The sequence below is a fragment of the Triticum urartu genome, chromosome 3A (genome assembly GCF_056163025.1).
Source record: "Triticum urartu cultivar PI428250 chromosome 3A, HENAU_Tu73, whole genome shotgun sequence".
In the NCBI taxonomy this organism is placed as follows: Eukaryota; Viridiplantae; Streptophyta; class Magnoliopsida; order Poales; family Poaceae; genus Triticum; species Triticum urartu.
In genome coordinates, this window is record NC_141875.1 from 734296371 (window position 1) to 734319681 (window position 23311).

Below are 23311 nucleotides of genomic sequence, written 5' to 3' on the forward strand. Positions count from 1 at the left end.
CGCTTCTCGTTGTAACAGAATCGTAGCGTCGATCGAGTTGTACGTCGGGACTCAGGACGATCGGATCGGCTGTATGTGTACTGTATATGGCAACAAACCAAACATACTAGTAGTACTACTAATAGTTTTTTCCCTTGAAAAAGGAACTATCTGAGTACTAGTATTTTTGGGTCTCTCACTTGTTGTTCGCAGATGACAGCTTAATCTTTATCAATGCAAACGCCCTGAGTGCGGAACGACCGAACGAGATCATGCAGATATATGGTGTCGCCTCGGGTCAGTGCATTAACCGAGAGAAGAGCTCGGTATATTTCAGCACTAATACTCTGGATACGGTGAGGCAAATCTTAAAATCAACTCTGAACATCAGCGAGAAATACCTGGGGTTCAATGAGAAATACCTGGGGCTCCCCACTGCTGTTGGACGGATCACTAGTGGTACCTTTGACCACATCAGCGAGAGAGCTCGTGGGAAGATGCAAGGGTGGTTCGAAAAGTTGCTTGCATGTGCAGGACGGGAAACTTTGCTCAAGTCTGTGATTCAATCTATTCCGACCTACCCTACTTTTCTACTCACCAAGAAAGTTTGTAAGAGCTTGACTTCTCCCATGGCAAAATATTTTTGGAGCAGCTCCCTTGACAAAAAAAACAATGCATTGGGTGTCCTGGAAAGACTTGGCTACACCAAAGTGCAAGGGAGGGATGGGGTTTCGCGACCCGCATCTCTTTAATCTGGCCATGTTGGGCAAGCACGGCTGGCGCTTCATCACCAACTCAAACTCGCTTTGTGCTCGAGTTCTAAAGGGTCGGTATTTCCCGGATACGGACTTCATGCATGCTACAATTCCCAAACCTGCATCGGCCACTTGGAGGGCAATAGTAGCAGGAAGAAGTGCCCTAAAGACAAGTTTGATATCCAGGGTAGGAGATGGATCCACCATCTCACTATGGGAGGACAAATGGATTCCGGGGACGGTCTCCATGACACCTACCTTGAGGCCTGTGGATACAGTCATTGACCGAATATTGGACCTAATTGATACTGATCATTGGACATGGAAACATGACGTGATTACGGACAATTTCACCATCCAGGATGCCGCCGCTATCCTTAACATTCTCATCAGGCAAGGTGGAGGTGAAGATTTTCTCGCATGGGCTTTTGAAAAATCAGGAAACTACACTGTAAAGACGGTGTACCGCGCTCTAGTGACTCAAAACGAGCATTTGGCTCAAGAGGAAGGGACGGCTACCGAAACTTCAACGGACGATCAACAGTTGTGGAAATCCTTGTGGAAATTGAAAGTTATTCCCAAAGTGAGGGTATTCTGGTGGAGAGTTTTGCGTGGCATTCTCCCGAACGAGGCCACCTTAAACTACAGACATCTTGCAGATGTTCGACAATGCAAGGTGTGTTGTTCCATAGAGGAGGATCTGAAGCACGCACTAATTCACTGTCCACATGCTCAACGCTTCTGGGAAGAGGCGTGGACTTGGCTAGGTCTTCGCCTGACTCCTCTTCATTCGGATACGTGGGCACGCAATATAACATGTCACCCACAGTTCACCTCAGATGATCGTGCTAAGATCACTACTACTATGTGGTCCATCTGGCACTCCAGGAATCGCATTAAGCATGGAGACGAGGGGAAGGATCCCACAGCAACCATGAGATCTATCAAGGAAGCTATTTCCCTCTTACAGCTGCCAAGGAAAGACACCCTGACTCTTCCAGGGCACGGCTGGCAGCCGCCTGATTTGGGCACAATCAAAATCACGACCGACAGAGCCCTAAACTTTGATGAAGGGCGAGGTGGTGCGGGCGGAGTGGCCCGCTCCTCGACGGCCCTTTTGGGCTCATGGTGCAAACCATATGTGGGGGTTTCAGACCCCTTGATGATGGAGTGCTTGTCCCTGCGAGATGGAGTCAGGTTTGCTTGTCTTCGAGGATTCTCGCATGTGATTATGGAAGTCAGCTGCTTGGAGCTAGTGAAGCTCTGGCAAACTCGCCACAATGCTCGGTCTATTGTGGCTCCTTTACTTCTAGAAATAGGAGAGCTATGTAATACTTTTACTTCTTTTGATATTCAGCATGTAAATCGGTCGGCGAACCTCCCGGCGCATCTATGTGCTAAGCGTGCTTGCACATTGAATGTTACGGAAAGCTGGCTCGATGAAACCCCCAGCTTCTTGGTGACCAGCCTTTTCGCTGATTGTCCCAAGAATGTGTATATTGAATAAGAAGCTCTCTGATTTTTCTGCAAAAAAAAGAGTACTAGTATTTTCGGCTAAAAAAATACCCAATATATACTTTCCATATACTGATTTTATTACCATACTAGTTGGATGCCCGTGCGTTGCTACGAAACAACAAAAATATATACAAAGATCAATGAAATAATTATTGAACTGTCTAAATGCACATGCCAAACATGACCAATGTGTTGTTTCTGACCATAACGTGATAAAACAATGGCATCTTCCCATGTTGCATTTTTCATCGAGCACTACATATCCGTTAAATATCTTCACCCAAACCCCCACCCAGGAGGAGATAAGTCATTGCCATTTACATGGAGCGAGGCGATATGGTGGACGAGCTCCCATGCTCCTGCTAAGTGGACCAATGGGACAGTTTGATGCTAGAAGTGTCATTTACTGCTTGGTAACGGAGAGTTGACGAAGCCGTGAGTGAACGTTTGGGTGGGCTGCACATGACAGGTGTACAGTTGGTAGACGCTGCTATTTTGTGGGTACTTTTTCGTGAGTAAAAAGGGCTAGCAACATACTTCCTCTATTTCACAAAAAAAAAAGCAACATGCATCCTTTATTTCACAAAAAAAAAGCAACATAGTTCCTCTAAAACAGATAAAGTTAGCAGGACACTCTCGTAAAAATGCTAGTGAGGTGAACACTCTATTATCATTATTTTCCTTTGGTTCTCTTTACATTTTATTTCCAGCTTTACTATTCTATTGTGTAAAATACAAGAGCTAAAAAAAATAAGTGTTCATGTACATCGAAGGAATGTTCGCGGATATAACAAAAGTTCTTGTGTATTACAAAAAAGTGTGGTAAAAAATGTTCATCATGTTAAAAAATCATGTTGTATTTAAAATCTTATCTGCCATACACTAAAAATTATTCATACCATAGTTCAAACATGTTTATCATGTGATATAAAAATACCCATCATGCGTTAACACTCTTTATTATAGTTACATGAATTTTTTTTCTTAAATGTGTGAACAATTTTTAAAAAGTGTTCATCCTGTAATAATAAAATTCATCAGCTAATTTAAAAATTGTGCCTCATGTATTTAATAAATTCATTGTGTTTGTCAAAATTGCCCATAGTATAATTCAAAACCTTTAACAATACATTGAAAAGTGTTCATTTTGTATTAAAAATGTTCAGCCTGTATTCAAAAAATATTCACCATGTATTGAAAATGTGCATGATATATCTTTAAAAAACACAGTGTACTAAAATATATCTGTTGTGCATCTTAAAAAAGAATCATCATGCATTAAAGTTTATTATTTGTGTATCATAAAATGTGTGTACTTTAAAAATGATTTGCTCGGTGCATAAACCATGTCATGAGTGCGACACGCGCCACACAGGGCCCACACACATCTATCCCGAATCTTCTCCCCACTCTCGTCTTCTCTGAATCCTCATATATCGACGCGCTCTAGTCTCTCCACCTCCTTCTTCCAACCACCTTCTCTAGCATCTGTGCGCATTGCTGTGGCCCAGATGTCGCCGCCGACGGAGCTCCAATGCAACGCCGCCGGTGCTGCGACCCGGGCCTCGCCACCGGTCAAGCTCCAATGCAACGCCGCCGGTGCTGCGAACCAGGGCCTCCCCGCCGATGGAGCTCCAATGCAACGCACTGCTGTGACCCGGATGCCTATATGTCGCCGCCGGTGGAGCTCCAATGCAACACTGTCGGTGCTGCAATCCGAGGCCTCACCGCCGAGCGAGCTACAATGCAACACGATGCTGTGATTCGAATGCCCAGATGTCGCCGTCGGCGAAGCTCCAATGCAACGCCACCGGTGCTGCGACCTGGGCCTCGCCGCCAACGGAGTTCCAATGCAACGCTGCCGGTGCTGTGACCCGGACCTCGCTGCCGATGGAGCTCCAATGCAACGTGTTGTTCAATGTTTAATGTTTGTTTGCAAAATGTTTGCCATATCTTTGAAAAATGTCAATGTTTGTTTAAAAAATGTTCAATGTGTATTTAAAAAATGTTTGCCATGACTTTGAAAATTGTTCAATGTTTGTTTAAAAATGTTACTGTGTATTTTAAAAATGAAAGGTAGTTGAGTGTGCAACTGTAGTTGCGCGTGACCAATCGATATACAGTTGTGCGTCACGGACGTGCAACTTCAGTTTTGCTCACGCAAGATGACTTGTTGTGCGGTGTGTGGATAAAATAAAATCAAACTCAAATAGATATAAATCAATCAAACGAAAAAGATTCTTATAAACCTTCACGCAAAATCAAATGGCATAAGAGTTGGATAGACTTTGTTAATTCATTTCTAGGTTAGAATTAGTAAATGATGTTTAAAACTACACGAGGATATTTTCACAGCGATGAAGATTTGTTTCCGTTAAATGGAGAATTTGCTTTCGGAATGATTTACAAAGCACTGAACCATCAATAGAAAAAGAACAATACAAATCATAGTTCGTCCATTCATTCAGAATGAATTAATGATATGTGCAACTCAAAAGAAAAAGAGTAATGATACATGGAATCCAGTTCCAAACTGATGCATTAGTCAAGACTTCATATGTGCTTCACGCTTGTCACCTACGTGAGAAACTTTCCTTGTGGGCCAACGGTACATGATGGAATGAGTCACCTGTACTAGGACGGTCTCATACGACCATGCACTGCGCAATGGGCCCCATGATTCCTAACATTAATAGTATACTCCTGCCAGTTCAGATCTAGAGACGAACATGCATCGGGGATAAAGTGTGCAGGCGAGGACGAGTGCTCCTTTCAATTTTCGCATTTACATGTTCTTTTCTTCCCTTTACTCTATTATCGTTGCTTCATCACTTTGCAATAACATTACCGCAGGTCGTATTTGATTTGTTCTTGAACTCCAGCTATGGGCAATATAAAGATTAACACAGTTGTCGTACTTCGGACTCTGGGTTCACCGTCCCACACTCCTTGACCGCCTATCCGCTTCATAGCCACTGCATTGTCACTTTGCTTTGTCATGGTCTATATTTTTCTTTCTTTTGAGAATTGCCACATTCTCCACTTTTTTTAATATAGATCGTAGTTTTAGAGGGTGTTTGTTTCCAGGGACTTATTGGTCTAGGGACTTAAATAAGTCCCTATAAGTCCCATCAAAACCAAACAGGAGGGACTTACAGGGACTTAAAGTGGGCATTGGGACTTATTAAATAAGACTCTCAAGGAGGGACTTATAGGGACTTATAGTTGTAATATGGCCTTATAGAGACTTATAAGTCCCAGGAACCAAACAGTTAGAGACTTTTTAGGAACTTGGGACTTATAAGTTGGGACTAAAAAAAGTCCTAGGACTTATGAACCAAACAGGGCCTTAGTTGCTTACCTGAAAAGTGGCACTTTAAGCCCATTTAACTTTTTTAGAAAAGGAGGATGCACCCCAGCCTCTGCATCTGGGTGATGCATGCGGCCATTTTATTTATTATTCACAAGGAGTTACAAAGTAATACAACAGTAAGCCCGAAGCCACCATCTAGACGACACATGCCGCTACTCCTATCCTCTTGATGAAGAGGTGCCTCAGTGTGCCACCACTGGAGCTTGGGAGGAGGGCTCCCACCCCACCTCGCCAAACCGCGAGAGCCGTCGAGATGGATCCCCCACGCTCGGCACCGTCTCTGATCTGCCAATCCATAGCAAAAACCACGAGATCGCTGACACATATCCACCTTGGACAGGGGCTACACCACGCAATGTCGCCGTGGGAAGCCCGAGCTTCACCCGCCGCCACCTTCCAGGGCCACCGCTCCGGGATCCAGACAGAACATCACCGCTGCCACCAGCCATGTTCCGCCGCCGCCGACAGGCCGAAGCGCCGGCCACCGCGACCAAGGCCGCCATGACCCTGCGAGCCCACCGAGCGGCCGGTGCAACCAGATCTTCCACGAAGCCCCGCAACTCTGCCGCCTCCGCCCATCACCATGCCATCACCTTGCGTCATCGCCAAAGACGAACAATCGCGCCGCCGCGACGTAGATCAGGGAAGAAAATGCCCCGGCGCCATGGGTGACCCGCCTCACCAGATCCAGCGCAGGAGGGAAGAAGGACTCCGCCGCTGCCGTCAGCCACCCGGGGCTTCGCCCGGCAACCTCCTCCAGCGGAGGCGGAGCGGAGGATGGGGATGGATGTTACCGGCGGCGGGGGTTAGGGTTTCCGCCCGAGCCGCCTTAGCGGGGGCGACGCAGGGGATGGGCCAGTAATCCTTTAAGCCCATTTCATAAATATGAATAATTTAGAAGGACATGCGATCAGGTTATAAAAAAAGACGTGTAGCAGCAACTTCCACACCCATTTGTACCAGAACACATTTCACATGTATTTTACACTTTCTTTGTGAAATCATTTGGAGCATCATTAAACACAACATAAAATCTAATATATGTAAGATGAAAATTGAAAGTGTTTTACTGCACTAAATTGGACAAAACCACACCTGGATGGAGGATATTGATAGGTTGGAACAGTGTGAAGTCTCACCATATTGATCTGCCTTGATTTCCCTTTGCCTTACCATATAGTCCCTCATTGATCTGAACGGAGATATTTACCAACCTAGCCAGAATAGTGATGGAACTGGGGAGCTTTGTCTAGTAACATTAGAATAATTGTAAATTGTTGAAAATTAGTATCCTTTGTATGCATGAGAACATATAAGACATGTGGACTAAATTTCATATATGGACTATACCTTGATTTCTGTTATGACCATTCATTCGTTCACACAATGATGGTAACAATGATCTTATGAGGAATGTAGCACTATCGACTACATGCATCAAAGATTCATACTTGTACCAGTGGCAGACTGGCAGTTCAACCTCTTCAGCTCCCATGTCATCTTGGACATCCATCTCCTTCTCATCGAGACAATGCCCTCGTTGCTTCACTGGGGATCGCAGTAACACCACCATGGTTCGGGGATACTATGGAACACCCTCAAGAGCATAAGTTATACAGGGCATTCATTAATCCAAAAAAATAGCATAGCCCCTAATATATTGAACCACGTTGGTTGTTCAAGCCACAGAACTGAGCTGTACAATAGTCTAATCCAGCACAAAAATGATCCAAACTCACACAAGAACCAATATTTAGGCTGTAAAAAATACAGAAAGATCCACCACAACTGGAATGTTTTCTTCAGCTAGGCCCTGACTGCAAAACTCCAGGACCAAAAAATGATGCAAAATACCCGTGCATTGCTACAGAGCAACAAGAGACATGTACCATTCATGCATACATTCATCTAAATTTCATTTTACTGTACAAACTTGTGTCTTTTATCCCCTTTGACAATTTTCATGTTCAAGAGAGAAAGGAGAGTAGAGTGGGATGTCTTGACATGAGCAAACAGAAAATAACTTCACATACAATTGTCAAGTCACAGGCTGGATGAAACAATGATTTTGTCTTATCCAGCTCCATTAGATTTGCAAAAATACGAGGGTTTGAGGAGTAACACATAATACTTGTGTACAGGAAATGGAAAATAAATATTAATATGATTCAATGGTACGATGTTGTGTAGCAGCCATATAAATGGACCTGGAATTATTACATGTTGTGTTGCCTTATCCATATTCCTGCATTTCTCACTGTAAGAACTGGGCGGCTAACTCAAAACTTGTTACTTATATATTTTTGCAAGGAAACAAAGCTCTAGATTACGCTATCAAAGAATAAAGGAAGCAACATCATACCATCAGCATTCCCAATGGTTCACCCCAGCAAATCTTCCGTGACCTAGAAATATTACAGCTAGGTTTAAAGCCAGGCAATTGCTTATTTCTCAACATGTATGAAACCAAATGACAGTCTGATTTACGTATCCTGAAAGTACAATGTTAGCCTCGGATTAGCTAACTGGTAAGTAACATATCAAGATTAGTTGCAGAAAATTTCCCTAAATTTATGTTACAGAAACAAGTAATAAATTATTGCCTGGTTACTGCCTTTTTGCAGTCGGAAGAGTTGTCATCTTTACTCCTTAATCAGGTGCATCTCCATGAGCAAAACCATGGCAGCCCAGAATTTATGGGATATGCCATATGAGATGTATATAAACGTTCTAGAATATATTGACTTTCTTGCAGAAACTGAATATTGGCCTATGAACTAAAAACTCGAAACATTACCAAAATGAGTAAGCAGTAATGTAGCAAACATATATACTGTTGTGAGAGGGAGACATGTGTAATACATAGGATTGTAAATTATATTATGTATATAATTTTCTTTCGAGATGTTAGAATAAATTCGAGGCGCTCCGTCGATCTACTGAGGACGAAACAATCACACGAGCACGACACCGAGATTTGTTAACGAGGTTCACCGATATGGCTACATCCCCGGGGCCTGACTATGGGCGCTCCTCCCCATGACACCGCTACAATACCGCACCCCAGCCGCCTGGGCGCCGGCTCCCCCTGCGCGCATGTGCTATTATGTTGGCATAGGTTACATCGTGTGCCTACCCCCGATATATGTGAGAGGCCTAGAACTCTTACCATGTCTACACACAGTCCAAACCAAGTCCAACTGTAACCTACCTTGTACAATAATATTCGACACAACTCTAACATGAGAGATGTATATGGTTTATGAAAACAAGTCAACAAATGAGATAGAAAGAATCGTGTAGTCTTAGAAAAATGCAATACACAAATTTGCAACATAGAACCAGAAATCCTTGTAGTCCTGGAAGTTTGTCTATATACACATATATATGTTATTTTTTTTGCAAATGGTAGTCATTATTGATAGAATCTTGTCTATATAAGTCAATGGTTAGGCATAATGATCATCCCAAACACAAAATTTAACTTGAGAGATAATTAGCTCAATCAGATTACCCTTTCTTCTCTGGAAATTCTAGAAGATCCGCAACAAGATGCATAGCTGCATAAGGTTACAACTTACAACCTAATACTTTTACTCCATTACCTACACAATTAGAAGAAGGGTTTGTCAAAAAGTAACATAAAAACGTGCTAAGTTGGATGCTAATGAGTTATAAGAGGGAATAAATATAAGGATACATTTACTCGAACAGGGGACATGCATGCACCAAGCGACCAAGCCTAGATACAAACATTGGATTGGCGCCATTGTTGTCGCTATGTTCTCGTCGTCCTATCAATCCCATCAGATCAACATGCACTGTAATTCATGATTGTTGAACCCACAGCTTTCCCACCAACCACATGCCACAGCTGGAGTCGTCACCTCACTGCCTTTGTCTCCGCTTCCTCTCACCTCTCAGGACATGCCACACCTTGCCATCCTGTGAGAAGATCACGGGCCGTATATGTCTGATGTATATATAAACTAGGGCTTCAAGCTGTTGCCGATGATGTTCCCGCTGGTGAGTGGAATTAGGGGTGGTGTAGCAACCTGAAGGAGGCGGGGGAGGTCCTGCATCACTTCCCATCTTAGTGGTACAGCCAGGGCGGCGCCGCCATCGCCTTGGTCACCTGGCCCCACATGACATGCCACATTGTCTTAGATCTCGGCGAGGAGCTCCTCATCCCACCACCACATCGTGGGTTCCTCAGTTCCATGCAACAAGGAAGAAGAAAACCCCAGTGCAAAAGAAACCATGGAGACGTGGGGTAAGCCAATGGTCTCTGTGGGTAAATTCACGTGAGGGAGGAGCGGGCAGCTTGAGCATCTGCCCAGCGCCATCCAATCTCAACGGGGGAGGAGCTGCAGTGTCGCTAGCGATGCCCGCCTCCGGGGCCGCCGCGGCCAGACGGGCCTTCTCCTTCTATGGCGACGGGGCGTACGGGTGCTGAGACGAGGCGGAGACACTGACACGAACGAGGGGGAGGAAAGGATGAGTTGTCGATGGAGGGGGGGAGCGAGGGATGAGCCGAAGATTTGGACGAGTAACGGTCGCGGTGGTCAGAGGCGGGCACCATGAGCACCATGGTCCATGGGGAGGCGCGAGAGGATAGGAGGGGAAGAGGAACGAGAAGGGAGGGGCGCTCGGCTACGAGGCGGACGAGGAAACTGCTTCCCTAGCCCTGCAATCGGGTGGCACTAGTAGAAAATAGGGCTTTGGTCCAGGCCGGGTCAGCCCATTAGTTCCGGTTCAGTCTAAAACCGAGACCAATGTGGGCATTGGTCCCGGTTCGTGAGCCCAGGGGGCCGGCCGGGCCACGTGGGCCATTAGTCCCGGTTCATCTGAACCTTTTGGTCCCGGTTGGTGGGATGAACCGGAACCAATGGGCCTCGCTCCTGGCCCACCACTATTGGTCCCGGTTGGTGGCTTGAACCGGGACCAAAGGCTCCCCTTTAGTCCCGGCTCATGTCACCAACCGGGACCAATGAGGTGCCTATATATACCCCCTCGCGCAAGAGCAGAGCACAGTGTTCTGTTTTTTCTGGCCGAGGGGGAGAGGGCTTTGTGGTGCTCTAGCTCACCTCCTATGCACATGAGGTGTTCGATGGAATGCCCGAGCCACACTACTTAAGCTTTCTCCTCTCGAAGCTCGACCTCCAAGCTTCATTTTCCTCGAGATTTGTCTAGATTTAGCGGTCCGTCACGCCCCGTCCCCGTCTTCACCGCCGTCGATCACCCGCGCCGATCTCATCACCGACACCACCGTGGTGAGCCTCTTGTTCTTATCTTCTTTCTTAAAGGAAAAATATTCTTACTTGTATGTTTAGATAGATACTTGTATCATTTTTTTACATTTATTATTGCATCTTATATAGTGCGATGGTTTTGGTATCCGCCCCCGTCGGCCCTCGTCCTGTAAATGATTCGGATGTGGTATGTATATTATCTTTATAACTATTGGTTCATTTATTGTTTATAAAAATTATGCCGACCAACGTGACATAGATTTTATTTATCTAGGATGTATGTGAATCGGAAATGCCAACCGACCCTATTGTCGAGAGGTTAAATTTAGTTGAAGAAGAAAACAATTTGTTGAAGGAAAAAATAAAAAAAATTGAGGAGGAGAAGATGATATTGGAGTTGCATGTTGCGGATGTCGTCGATGATCACAAGATCAAGATGGATGCAATGCACTTGAAGATTAGAAAGATTAGAAAATATGCCATTCATACCGAGGCTTGGTATCATTATGCCGTTGGATCAATTGTTACCTTGGTTGCGATTATGATCGCATTTGTTTTCGCATTGAAATGTTTTACATAGTTTCAATGTATGATTTAATTAATTAGATGCTCTGGAGAGCTATATGTTGTTAGATGAGAACTATGTATGCACTTTGGTTTTAATGTGATGATGAACTTCTATTAATTTGGACACTTAATTATATATAATGCACGCAGATGAACCGGCAATGGATGTACGGTGATAGACACACCTGCGAGTACATTAAGGGCGTGCATGAGTTTCTCGATGCGGCTGAGGCAAACAAGCAGAATAGTTTTATGTGTTGTCCATAGACTGAATGTGGGAATACGAGGTCTTACTCTAACCGGAAAATCCTTCACTCCCACCTGCTTTACAAGGGTTTCATGCCACACTATAATGTTTGGACGAGGCACGGAGAAATAGGGGTTATGATGGAAGACGGCGAAGAAAAAGAGTACGATGACAACTATGTGCCCCCTGAATACGGTGATGCTGGAACGGGGGGAGCTGGTGAAGATCAAGAGGAACCAGACGATGTGCCCAATGATGCTGCAATGGGTGAAGCTGCAAAGAGCATGCCAAGTTGATGCGATGGCACAGTGAGAACCGAAAGAAAGATGGGAAGTTGAGAGCACCCGTTGACGGGTCGCAGTGGAGAAAAATCGAGAGAAAGTACTGGGATGAGTTTGCAAAGGACCCAAGGAATGTATGGTTTGCTTTAAGCGCGGATGGCATTAATCCTTTCGGGGAGCAGAGCAGCAATCACAGCACCTGGCCCTTGACTCTATGTATGTATAACCTTCCTCCTTGGATGTGCATGAAGCGGAAGTTCATTATGATTCTAGTTCTCATCCAAGGCCCTAAGCAACCCGGCAACGAAACTGATGTGTACCTAAGGCCATTAGTTGAAGAACTTTTACAGCTGTGGAATGAAAACAGTGTACGTACGTGGGATGAGCACAGACAGGAGGAATTTAACATTAAGGCGTTGTTGTTCGTGACCATCAACGATTGGCCCGCTCTCAGTAACCTTTCAGGACAGACAAACAAAGGATACCACGCATGCACGCACTGTTTAGATGACACTGAAAGTATATACCTGGACAAATGCAGGAAGAATGTGTACCTGGGCCATCGTCGATTTCTTCCGACCAACCATCAATGTCGAAAGAAAGGCAAGCATTTCAAAGGCGAGGCAGATCACCGGAAGAAGCCCGCCATGCGCACCGGTGATCACGTGCTTGCTATGGTCAATGATTTACACTACGTAATCTTTGGAAAGGGTCCCGGTGGACTAGCTGTTCCGAATGACGCTGAGGGACACGCACCCATGTGGAAGAAGAAATCTATATTTTGGGACCTACCCTACTGGAAAGACCTAGAGGTCCGCTCCTCAATCGACGTGATGCACGTGACGAAGAACCTTTGCGTGAACCTGCTAGGCTTCTTGGGCGTGTATGGGAAGACAAAAGATACACCTGAGGCACGGGAGGACCTGCAACGTTTGCACGAAAAAGACGGCATGCCTCCGAAGCAGTATAAAGGTCCTGCCAGCTACGCTCTTACGAAAGAAGAGAAAGAAATCTTCTTTGAATGCCTGCTCAGTATGAAGGTCACGACTGGCTTCTCGTCGAATATAAAGGGAATAATAAATATGCCGGAGAAAAAGTTTTAGAACCTAAAGTCTCATGACTGCCACGTGATTATGACGCAACTGCTTCCGGTTGCATTGAGGGGGCTTCTACTGGAAAACGTCCGATTAGCCATTTTGAAGCTATGTGCATTCCTCAATGCAATCTCTCAGAAGGTGATCGATCCAGAAATCGTACCAAGGCTAAGGAGTGATGTTGCGCAATGTCTTGTCAGTTTCGAGCTGGTGTTCCCACCATCCTTCTTCAATATCATGACGCACGTCCTAGTTCATCTAGTCGACGAGATTGTCATCCTGGGGCCCGTATTTCTACACAATATGTTCCCCTTTGAGAGGTTCATGGGAGTCCTAAAGAAATACGTACATAATCGCGCTAGGCCAGAAGGAAGCATCTCCATGGGCCATCAAACAGAGGATGTTATCGGGTTTTGTGTTGACTTCATTCCTGGCCTTAACAAGATAGGTCTCCCTAAATCGCGGTATGAGGGGAGACTGACTGGAAAAGGCACTCTTGGAAGAGACTCAATAATATGCAGGGACGGATATTCTTGGTCTCAAGCACACTACACAGTTCTACAGAACTCTACCTTGGTGACCCCGTATGTCGATGAACACAAGAACAGTCTGCGCTCCAAACACCCGGAGCAGTGCGACGACTGGATTACATGTGAACACATCAGGACTTTCAGCAGTTGGTTGGAAACACGTCTCAGAGGTGACAACACTGTTTGTGATGAGTTGTACTTGTTGTCCAGGGGACCATCTTTGACTGTATTGACTTACAAAGGATACGAGATAAATGGGAATACATTTTACACGATCGCCCAAGATCAAAAGAGCACCAACCAAAACAGCGGTGTCCGCTTTGATGCAGCAACCGAGAGCGGAAAGGATACATATTATGGTTACATAGTGGACATATGGGAACTTGACTACGGACCTAATTTTAAGGTCCCTTTGTTTAAGTGCAAATGGGTCAATATGTTAGGCGGCGGGGTACAGGTAGACCCACAGTACGGAATGACAATAGTGGATCTGAAAAATCTTGGGTACACTGACGAACCGTTCGTCCTAGCCAATGATGTGGCACAGGTTATCTATGTGAAGGACATGTCTACCAAACCAAGAAAAAGAAAAGATAAGGAAGCGAATACATCACACGATGAGCCAAAGCGCCACATAGTTCTTTCAGGAAAAAGGCACATCCTGGGAGTGGACGGCAAGACAAACATGTCTGAAGATTATGAAAAGTTTTATGAAATTCCTCCCTTCAATGTCAAGGCTGACCCAAGCATCCTGATAAACAATGAAGATTATCCATGGTTACGGCGCAATAAGCAAATGACACAAGCGAAGAAAAAGTGAAGACTTTCTCCCGCAACTATTATGATGATACCATGCCAAATTTGTAACAGACGAGTATGCTATGCCAACTTTTTCAGAGTTCATTTGAAAACTATGAATTTAGGTCGAATTTTCTCTATAGGTGCATCTATGTTCAAATTTTAACTATTCAAATTTGAAAACTAATGGCACTAACAGAAAGTTTATATTTTTTCTAAAACTAATGGCACTAACAGAAAGTTTATAATTTTGCTGACCTAAAAGCAAAAAGAATTAAAAAATAAAGAAAAAAACAAAAGAAAATAAATAATACAGAAAACAAAACAAAACAAAACAAACTGGAAGAAAAATAAAAATAGCAACAATAAGTATTTTGTTGTAAGTAGAAACAAAATAAAATAAAAAAGCAACAAAGAAAACAAAAAAAACTAAAAAAGTGTTTTCAAATTTGAAAACTAATGGCACTAACAGAAAGTTTATAATTTTTCTAAAACTAAAAGCAAAAAGATTTAAAAAATAAAGCAAAAAACAAAAGGAAATAAATAATGTAGAAAACAAAACAAAAAAACTGGAAAAAATAGGGCTCACCCCTATAATATTTTTTATGACTAACTAAAATTACCAAATTGAGTATAATGATAAAACACAGTAATATTAAATAGCAGGAAAAAGATTGACTCAAAAATCAATTTTTATAGTAAAGTTATTCATAAACTAGTGATTCACACAAAATTTAAAAAATCAAATTTAAACTATTCAAATTTTAAAACTAATGGCACTAACAGAAAGTTTATAATTTTTGTGACCTAAAATAAAAAAGAAATCACTACAAAACTATAAGTATTTAGTTCTAAGTAGAAACAAAAAAAACAAAATAAGTGCCACCTACTGGGCCCCCACGGCCTGAATACGACTAGAAACCCTACCATGGGCCAGGATTTAGGCCCGCGGGAGGCCCAGTAGGCCCACAGGCACAGATTGCAGTGTTAGGCCCGAAAGCCTGCTTTAGAGAGGAGCTCGAGAGGGAAGGCGCACCGCACCTTATAAACAGGTGCGCCTCCCTCTCAACTAGCGAGGTGGGACTAAATATTTGGGTTCGGGGCAGCACAGGCCTTTGGTCCCGGTTGGTGGCACCAACCGGGACTAAAGGGGGGCATTAGTCCCGGTTGGTGCTACGACCCGGGACTAATGCCCCCCTTTAGTCCCAGTTGGTGCCACCAACCGGGACCAAAGGCCGCCGCTTCCCGCCCTTTGGGCTGCTGAAAAGAGGCCTTTAGTCCCGGTTGGTGGCACCAACCGAGACTAAAGGGGGGCATTAGTCCCGGGTCGTAGCACCAACCGGGACCAATGCTGTCGGTATATAAGCTGGACTTGTGAAAATTTCACAACTTCACCGTCAGTTCGTGCCCGACGCCCCAGCGCTGCTCCTCGTCGCCGTCGCCATCATCGCCCCTGCCTCCGACGCCGTCGCCGCGCCGCCCCTGCCCCCGATGCCGTCGCCGTGCCGCCCCTACCTCCGACGCCGTCGCCGCGCCGCCCTGCCTCCGATGCCGTCGTTGCGCTGCCCCTGCCGCCGACCACGTCGTCGCCGCGCCGGCCCCTGCCCCGCGCCCTAGCCCCTTCCCGCGGCCCGCCCCCGCCCGCCGGCGCCCTTGCCTCCCCCGCCGTCGCCGTCGCCAGACGCCCCCGCTGTGAGCCGCCGCGCTGGTCCGGCTCTGTTTTGATTTTGTATTAGATTAATTTTTTGTTCATATATATATAATGTATATTTGTATGTATGTGGCTATATGTAAGTTCAGAGCATGTTTTTTATTAGATTAATTTCTTATTAGATTTATTACATTAATGTTTTTGTTCACACCATGTTTTTGTTCATATATGTATTTTTTTGTTCATATGTGTATTAATGTTTTTGTTGCATATATGTAATTTTTTTCAATGTATATATGTATGTGGTAGCTATATATGCATGATGAGGGGGGTGGGGGTCGATATACCCCCTCCCCGATAATTTCAACATGAGCGGAGGTCGATATACTCCCTCCCCGACAACATGAGAGAGGGACGAGGGGTCGAGAGAACTAAATAAGAAGACGAAGAGGAGAGGAAGAAGAGGAGAAATAAATAAGAAGAAGAAAAAAGAAGAAAAAGAAGAGGAGAAGAAGAAAGAAATAGTGGAGAAGAAGAGAAAATAGAATATATTCTATTTTCTCTTCTTCTCCACTATTCCTTTCTTCTTCTCCTCTTTTTTTTTCTTTTTTTTTCTTCGATCTTCTCCTCTAGCTATTCCTTTCTTCTTCTCCTCTTTCTTCTTCTTCTTCTTCTTCTTCTTCTTCTTCTTCTTAATTTTTATTGGGAACGAGGGTGTCGAGGATCGCCGAGGGGTCGAGGGTCGGGAACTAGGGTAGAGGGTCGAGAGTCGTTAAGGGGTCAAGGTTCAAGGGTTTCAGGGTCGAGGGTTCAAGGGTTCTATAGGGTCGAGGGTCGAGGGTTCCAGGGTCGTCTAGGGGTCGAGGGTTCCAGGGTCGTCGAGGGTTCGAGGGGTCGAGGATTGCCGAGGGGTCGAGAGAGGTTTCCTAGTGTCAAAGTATTGAAGAAATCCATGCCTTCATCATTAGCCGGAAGTAACCAGGCACTACAAGAAATATGTCAACTTGTGACCACCACTATTGGTCACTGAATGGTCACAAATTTCCATTTGTGACCTTTTTGTGACCAAAAACATAAGGTCAAAAGCTGGCCGTCATAAACTCACTATTGCGACCTTTCTTCTGGAATGGTCGTAGACGTTTATGACCAAAATATGTCTACTGTGGCGTTTTGGTCACTAGCAACCTCTCCAGGCCACGTAGGCATCCAGCGTGGCAAGCTGATGTGGCACAAGATTCAGCCCGGTCCAATTCGGTTTTCTACATGGGCTTAGCCCAACAATTCGGCCTTTTTACTATATATTTTTTCTATGAATTTTGTCTAGCTACATGGGCCTGGCCCAACAATTTGGCCTTTTTTATATTTTGGGCCATGGCCTTTTTAGTTTTTCAGTATATATTTTTCAATCTGGTCCCACAAGTCAGATGGGTCCCACTTGTCATAATCTCCTATATTGGTCCCACATGTCAAAAATGTGAGCATTGTTTAGATTATTTTCACAAATGGGCCCACTAATCAGGTTTCCATTTCACACGTCTTCAAATCACACAAATAATCAATATTTTAAATAGAACAGAAAAAATGTAGAATTTCTTAGGCCTGGAGCTACTGTACATAGTTTATTACAATCTGTGCATAGTCTATTACAACCCAGATATGCCTACTATTACAGTACTATAATATTTATAGTTTATTACAGTCAAACAGAACAAATCTTTGCTGCTAGGGCTACACGCCGCTTCGAACTTGAAATTTCCTAGGCCTGGAGCTCCTGTAAAAGGGTGAACACAAAGGCATTAGAGTACCATCTTCATTCCTGGAGTAGATATTCAAACCTCCAGGTTTAGTGTATAGACAATCTAGAAAACATATATTTAACAAAATTTCATAGAAATGCAGATGTCTATAATGTAATGAAGATGTAATCACAACAACTGATGTATACATGAGAAGCAGCAACTAAAAGAATTCTACAATCTTTCATAGCAAGATATTGTATATTACTGTACTATGATGTATTGTATATTACTGTACTTCAGATGTATTGCCACACCAAATTCTACAAGACGTCTGAAGTACAGTAATATACAATACATCATAGCAAGCTGACTGGACGAGTTTAGTTTGAACAACCCACTAAACAATTTAGCAATAAGAGCATACAACTACAGCAAAACAGAGCATAATTCAGTTCTAATATGCACAACTAAAACAACTCCAATTTTGGTTTTAATATGTATACAGCACGCATCATTGACCATGGAGCATACGGCCACAGCAAAACAAGGGAGCAATTCAGGGAAAGGAATACTACAGTTGCTTGAGACATGTTCTACTCGCTCGAAAGTAATCAGTAACCAACGAGTCAATAAAAGTGTGCAAGTAGGCCACTCTACCCAGTGAGATTAATACACTACAGAATCTATCTAAGACAAGACCACCACCGACATTAAACTGTACTATATTTCTGGACAGCAAACTAAATAGACGGCTGCTCTCAAACCATACATCCAAACGAAGCAAACGAGTACTCTACGGAAACCTTAGAGCATGCTTTACAACTCATATGTAGAGGCCAACTTGAAATTATGAGCATAACAAACTCGTTTTTCAGTTAGAAGCTCGCTGCCCAAAACTGTCAGGTAGTGCAGTCTTTTAACTGAACCAAATTTAGTTTATGGAACGGCCAGAGAAATCCAATTCTATAGGAGACATGATCATATTCCTAATCATCATGCATTTTCCATGCAGATCAACCAATTCTTCTTGAAAAATGAAAATTACAGCAGTGATTCTGAAATGGCATTTACCTTCCATATCATCAGATTAATATCAAACTGCCTCCCGTTGTACACCGATTGTGGCGTGATAGCCGCGCCGATGGCTATCTTGTTGGTCGTCTGGACAAACCCACGGCAGTTGTGGTTGTAGCACCCCGTCTCTTGGTACGCATCAGTCTGCGAAATGCACGTTTAGTTAAACTGAATCCGGGGCAATGAGACCAGGCAAAAGGCGAACATTTTGTTTGTGCAAACAATACTTACTGTCCAGTAAGTGAAGAACCTAGCATTACTATCTCCATACAGCTCCGGTCTTACCTGAAAATGAAGTGACAAGGATTTCATTCATGTTCTTTCTGCACATAGTACAATGATGTTAAGAGCAGTAGACTCCAAGGAAAATTGGAGAGGCTGACTGTCAGATCTACTTGGAGCCTAAAGGTGAAAACAGAGCTATGTTAAGAGCAGTAGACTCCAAGGTTAAAAGCAGTAGACAGCATAATACTACAGTAGTAATCCACCACCGAGAACATGAATGATATGGGTAAGCTTCTGTAAGTTCAACCTTAATGTTTCTGCTCCAGAAGAAAAAGTGCAGAAATATGAGATAAAATGACATACAATTAAAATAACAAGATTCCACCACAAAGATTCAGAAGCTTCGCATCACAAAGCAGAGCGCCATTCCAGTGAGAAAGCTAAACAGAGAAACATATCCAGGGAAATAATTAAAACAAGCAGGACAACTCTTACATCATTTTCTTTCAACAGTTTCGACACCATATATTGAGATCCAAGATGCTTAAAACACCACAGGTATGATGGTGGGTACATTCAACAAAGATGGAACACAAGCAAATGGCAGCAGGCAGTCACTCCGATCCTACAAACTAGATGACTAACAGCATGGACATTAACTGAATTTTAGTTCTTCCACGCATGGACATTGTATCCATACACTCTGCCCAGCGTCTCTACAGCTACACCTGACACGGACATTATAACAGCCCTAAGCAATGCAACGAAATCAAGATCCCATCTAACGGACCAATGCTCATTTTATCTATCGAATCGATTGCAGACTTGCAGCGATAGCTAGCAATGTTGTATTTTACCTGTATCGCTTGGAGCAGAGGAGGGAGGAGAAGATGGCGCGGAGCCTGGTGACGGCGTGGCTCTTGGTGGGGTGGCAGATGATGCACTGGTCGAGGGCGGTGGTGACGGAGCGCGCCTCCGGGGCTCCGGCGAGCACGTCGTCGATGGCCTTGTGCACGCGGAGGTAGTGGAAGAGGGCGCGACCGTGGACGCCCAGCAGGCGGTCGGAGGGCAGGAAGCGGGAGAGGTAGTCGATGGCCTTGTCCCAGGAGCCCGCGTCCACCAACTCGGCTAGGTCCGTCTGGGTCACCAACCTACGCGCGCGTGTGCGTTGCCCGGATCAAGAGATGCATTCGCAGAGGCAGGTTTGAAGGGGGGAGGGGGAGACACGACTGCGTGCTTACACATCCATGGTGCGGTTGAAGTTGTGGTGCCCGAGGAAGGAGATGAGCCGCCGCTGCTGGAAGCGTCGAGGCCAGGATGTAGTCGTCCCTGTCGACGAGGATGGAGCGCTCGGGCGTGGCGGATCCGGCCCCATTCCCGTCGGCGAAGTCGGATCTCCAGACGGCGGCCTCGGCGGAGCAGGGAACCGGGGCGAGGGAGGAGGAGGGAGGTGGTGGCAGTGATCTAGAAGGGGAGGGGAGCAGGGAGCCGGGGCGAGGAGGGAGGGAGGAGGATTGGATCTGGCATCGGGAGAGGGGTTCCAGTTGAGGATGGATCGATGGATGTGGGATCTTGCCGGAGGGGAAGGAGGGAGGAGCAGAGCACGGCGATCTTGCCGGAGGGGAAGGAGGGAGGAGTAGAGCACGGCGATCTTGCCAGAGGGGAAGGAGGGAGGGGAAGGATGGATCTGCGAGGGGAGGGGCGGGTGGCGGCGAGGGGAGGGGCGGGTGGCGGCGAGGGGAGGGATCTGCGAGCGCTAGGGTTAGCTGAGAGAGTGGAGGGGTGGATGGACGGACAGATGGATGGATGGATGGATGGACAGATGTTTGCCATGTCACTGATCCATGCCACAGCTGGTTCCACCAATCAGAATTAAGCATTTTTTGGTTTTTTCTCTTATAGTTTGTACCCTCTTATTCAGGCAAACATTTAACATCTTATAGTTAGTTCAAATAAACCAATATTTTGTACATGTGTGTATTTAGGCATGACAAACAATGTTGATTTGGGAGGTTTTCATTTTCTTTGCTCAAAAGAACCATTTTTCATTTTCTGAGTGACCAAAATGTGTTTTTTTTGTGAAAGACCTACCATATGTATCTTGCAAAATTGTACCAAATCATTTTTCTAAAATACTAGGCCATATTTATTGCACATTTGACCAAATGGTTGGGTGTAAAAAGTTTTTATCCACTTCTGGTGAAAAAGACAAATTCCCACCGATTTAGCTGGAAGCGGGTCAAATTTGAACTGTAGCTGCCTCGTAGTTTGCTCTTTATTTTTTCCAAAAATCATTTCTAGGTACATAAGTATCTATTTAATCAGAGAAACATGAAAAGTTTTCCAAGATTCAACCACTAGCTAGGAACGGTCATTCCCGCCGTTTTGACCGCATTTTGAAACGGGCATAAAAAATTCAAAAAAAATCAAAAAATTGGGAAACCTTCGCATTGTGTCATTATATGTGGCCAAGTTCCCAGGAAAAATAATAAACTTGTAATACGGCAATTATTTTAAAAAAATGTTCTCAGAAACGAGCTATCACGTGTGGAGATCAATGGCTTTCAAGCCAAATGATCAATCTTATGGCCACATTCATGGCATAGTTTGTTCAAATGATCTCATATTATGCACAAGGGTGCATATTGTAATTCCAAACAATGTTGCCTAAGGGAGTTTTTATTTTCTTTGCACGGAAAAACCATTTTCCATTTTTTGAGTGCCCAAAAGGAGGGTTTTTTGTGAAGGACCTCCCAAATAATTGTTGCAAAATTGGACCAAATCATTTTTCTAAAATACTAGGACATATGTAATGCATAATTGACCAAACGGTTGGGTGTAAATAGTTTTTATCCACCTCTGGTGAAAAAGACAAATTCCCGCCGATTCAGCTGGAAGCGGGTCAAATTTGAACTGTAGCTGCCTCGTAGTTTGCTCTTTATTTTTTCCAAAAATCATTTCTAGGTACATAAGTATCTATTTAATCAGAGAAACACCAAATAAATCCAAGATTCAACCACTAGCTAGGAACGGTCATTCCCGCCGTTTTGACCGCATTTTGAAACGGGCATAAAAAATTCAAAAAAAATCAAAAAATTGGGAAACCTTCGCATTGTGTCATTATATGTGGCCAAGTTCCCAGGAAAAATAATAAACTTGTAATACGGCTATTATTTTAAAAAAGTGTTCTCAGAAACGAGCTATCACGTGTGGAGATCAATGGCTTTCAAGCCAAATAATCAATCTTATGGCCACATTCTTGGCATAGTTTGTTCAAATGATCTCATATTGTGCACAAGGGTGCATATTGGAATTCCAAACAATGTTTCCTAAGGGAGTTTTCATTTTCTTTGCACGGAAAAGCCATTTTCCATTTTCCGAGTGCCCGAAATGAGTTTTTTTTGTGAAGGACCTACCATATATTTGTTGCAAAATCGGACCAAATCAATTTTCTAAAATACTAGGCCATATTTAATGCACAATTGACAAAATGGTTGGGTGTCAAAAGTTTTGATACACCTCTGGTGAAAAAGACAAATTCCCGCCGGTTCAGCTGGAAGCGGGTCAAATTTGAACTGCAGCTGCCTCATAGTTTACTATTTATTTTTTCCAAAAATCATTTCTAGTTACATAAGTACCTATTTAATCATAAATACATGGTTTGGTGGCGATACATCGAGGTTTGGGCGGTGGCCAAGGCCCCCAACTCTAGAGCGCGTAAACTCGCATGCCCGTCACGTGGTCACCGCGTGACCGTAATGTCGCCATGTGTTCTGGGCGGCCTAGGCATGTCTAGTGGGTTGGCCACTCCCCAGGTTGGTGCTAGGAAGAAAATTACAACATAAGATTCTCACGAGGAGACCGATCGATGCTCAAACATGAATTAGTAGCCAAGTGTTTGATTAGCGGTACGGGAAATGCACATGGCCAATGGGCGTGAGTTTTGGCTGAGGATGATCATCTACTAAGGAGAATGTCTTCACAAATTTTTAGCTCAAAAGGAGGATCCTAGGTGGTACTTGCTTTGCAAAGTACCACGCTGGACAAAAATATGAATGTTGAAGCTGGGCTCAAAATAATGAATGGAGTGAGCTGAAATTTTGTGGAGGATGGTTATTTGGGCATAGGAAAGCATTGTAGAAAATTGATACCATTTGGACATGCCAAAGTAGTACTTCCTTCACAATGCTCTTCTATGGACAGAAACTTGGGAAAACTAGTGAGAGAG

At 44.2% G+C, this 23311-nt stretch overlaps 1 protein-coding gene across 1 annotated transcript; it reads right to left on the reverse strand.

Annotated features, from left to right (window-relative positions):
- Window positions 1-19166: 19166 nt before the first annotated feature.
- On the reverse strand, window positions 19167-20458 carry LOC147982424 (uncharacterized). Its single transcript, XM_087517328.1, has 3 exons — window positions 20325-20458; window positions 19941-20234; window positions 19167-19260 (listed from the first exon to the last, which is right to left on the reverse strand). Exons 1-3 carry the CDS (start codon window positions 20456-20458, stop codon window positions 19167-19169), a joined length of 522 nt encoding a protein of 173 aa, XP_087373454.1.
- Between the last annotated feature and the right edge of the window lie 2853 nt (window positions 20459-23311).

What these genes read in the sequence shown, in the direction of transcription:
- LOC147982424 (XM_087517328.1), bottom strand. Translation starts at nt 20,458, where the DNA reads ATGGGGCCGGATCCGCCACGCCCGAGCGCTCCATCCTCGTCGACAGGG. An exon ending in TTCAACCGCACCATGGATGT is followed by an intron (nt 20,235 to 20,324) that starts GTAAGCACGCAG and finishes ACGCGCGCGTAG; the next exon opens with GTTGGTGACCCAGACGGACC. An exon ending in CTCTGCTCCAAGCGATACAG is followed by an intron (nt 19,261 to 19,940) that starts GTAAAATACAAC and finishes TTTCACCTTTAG; the next exon opens with GCTCCAAGTAGATCTGACAG.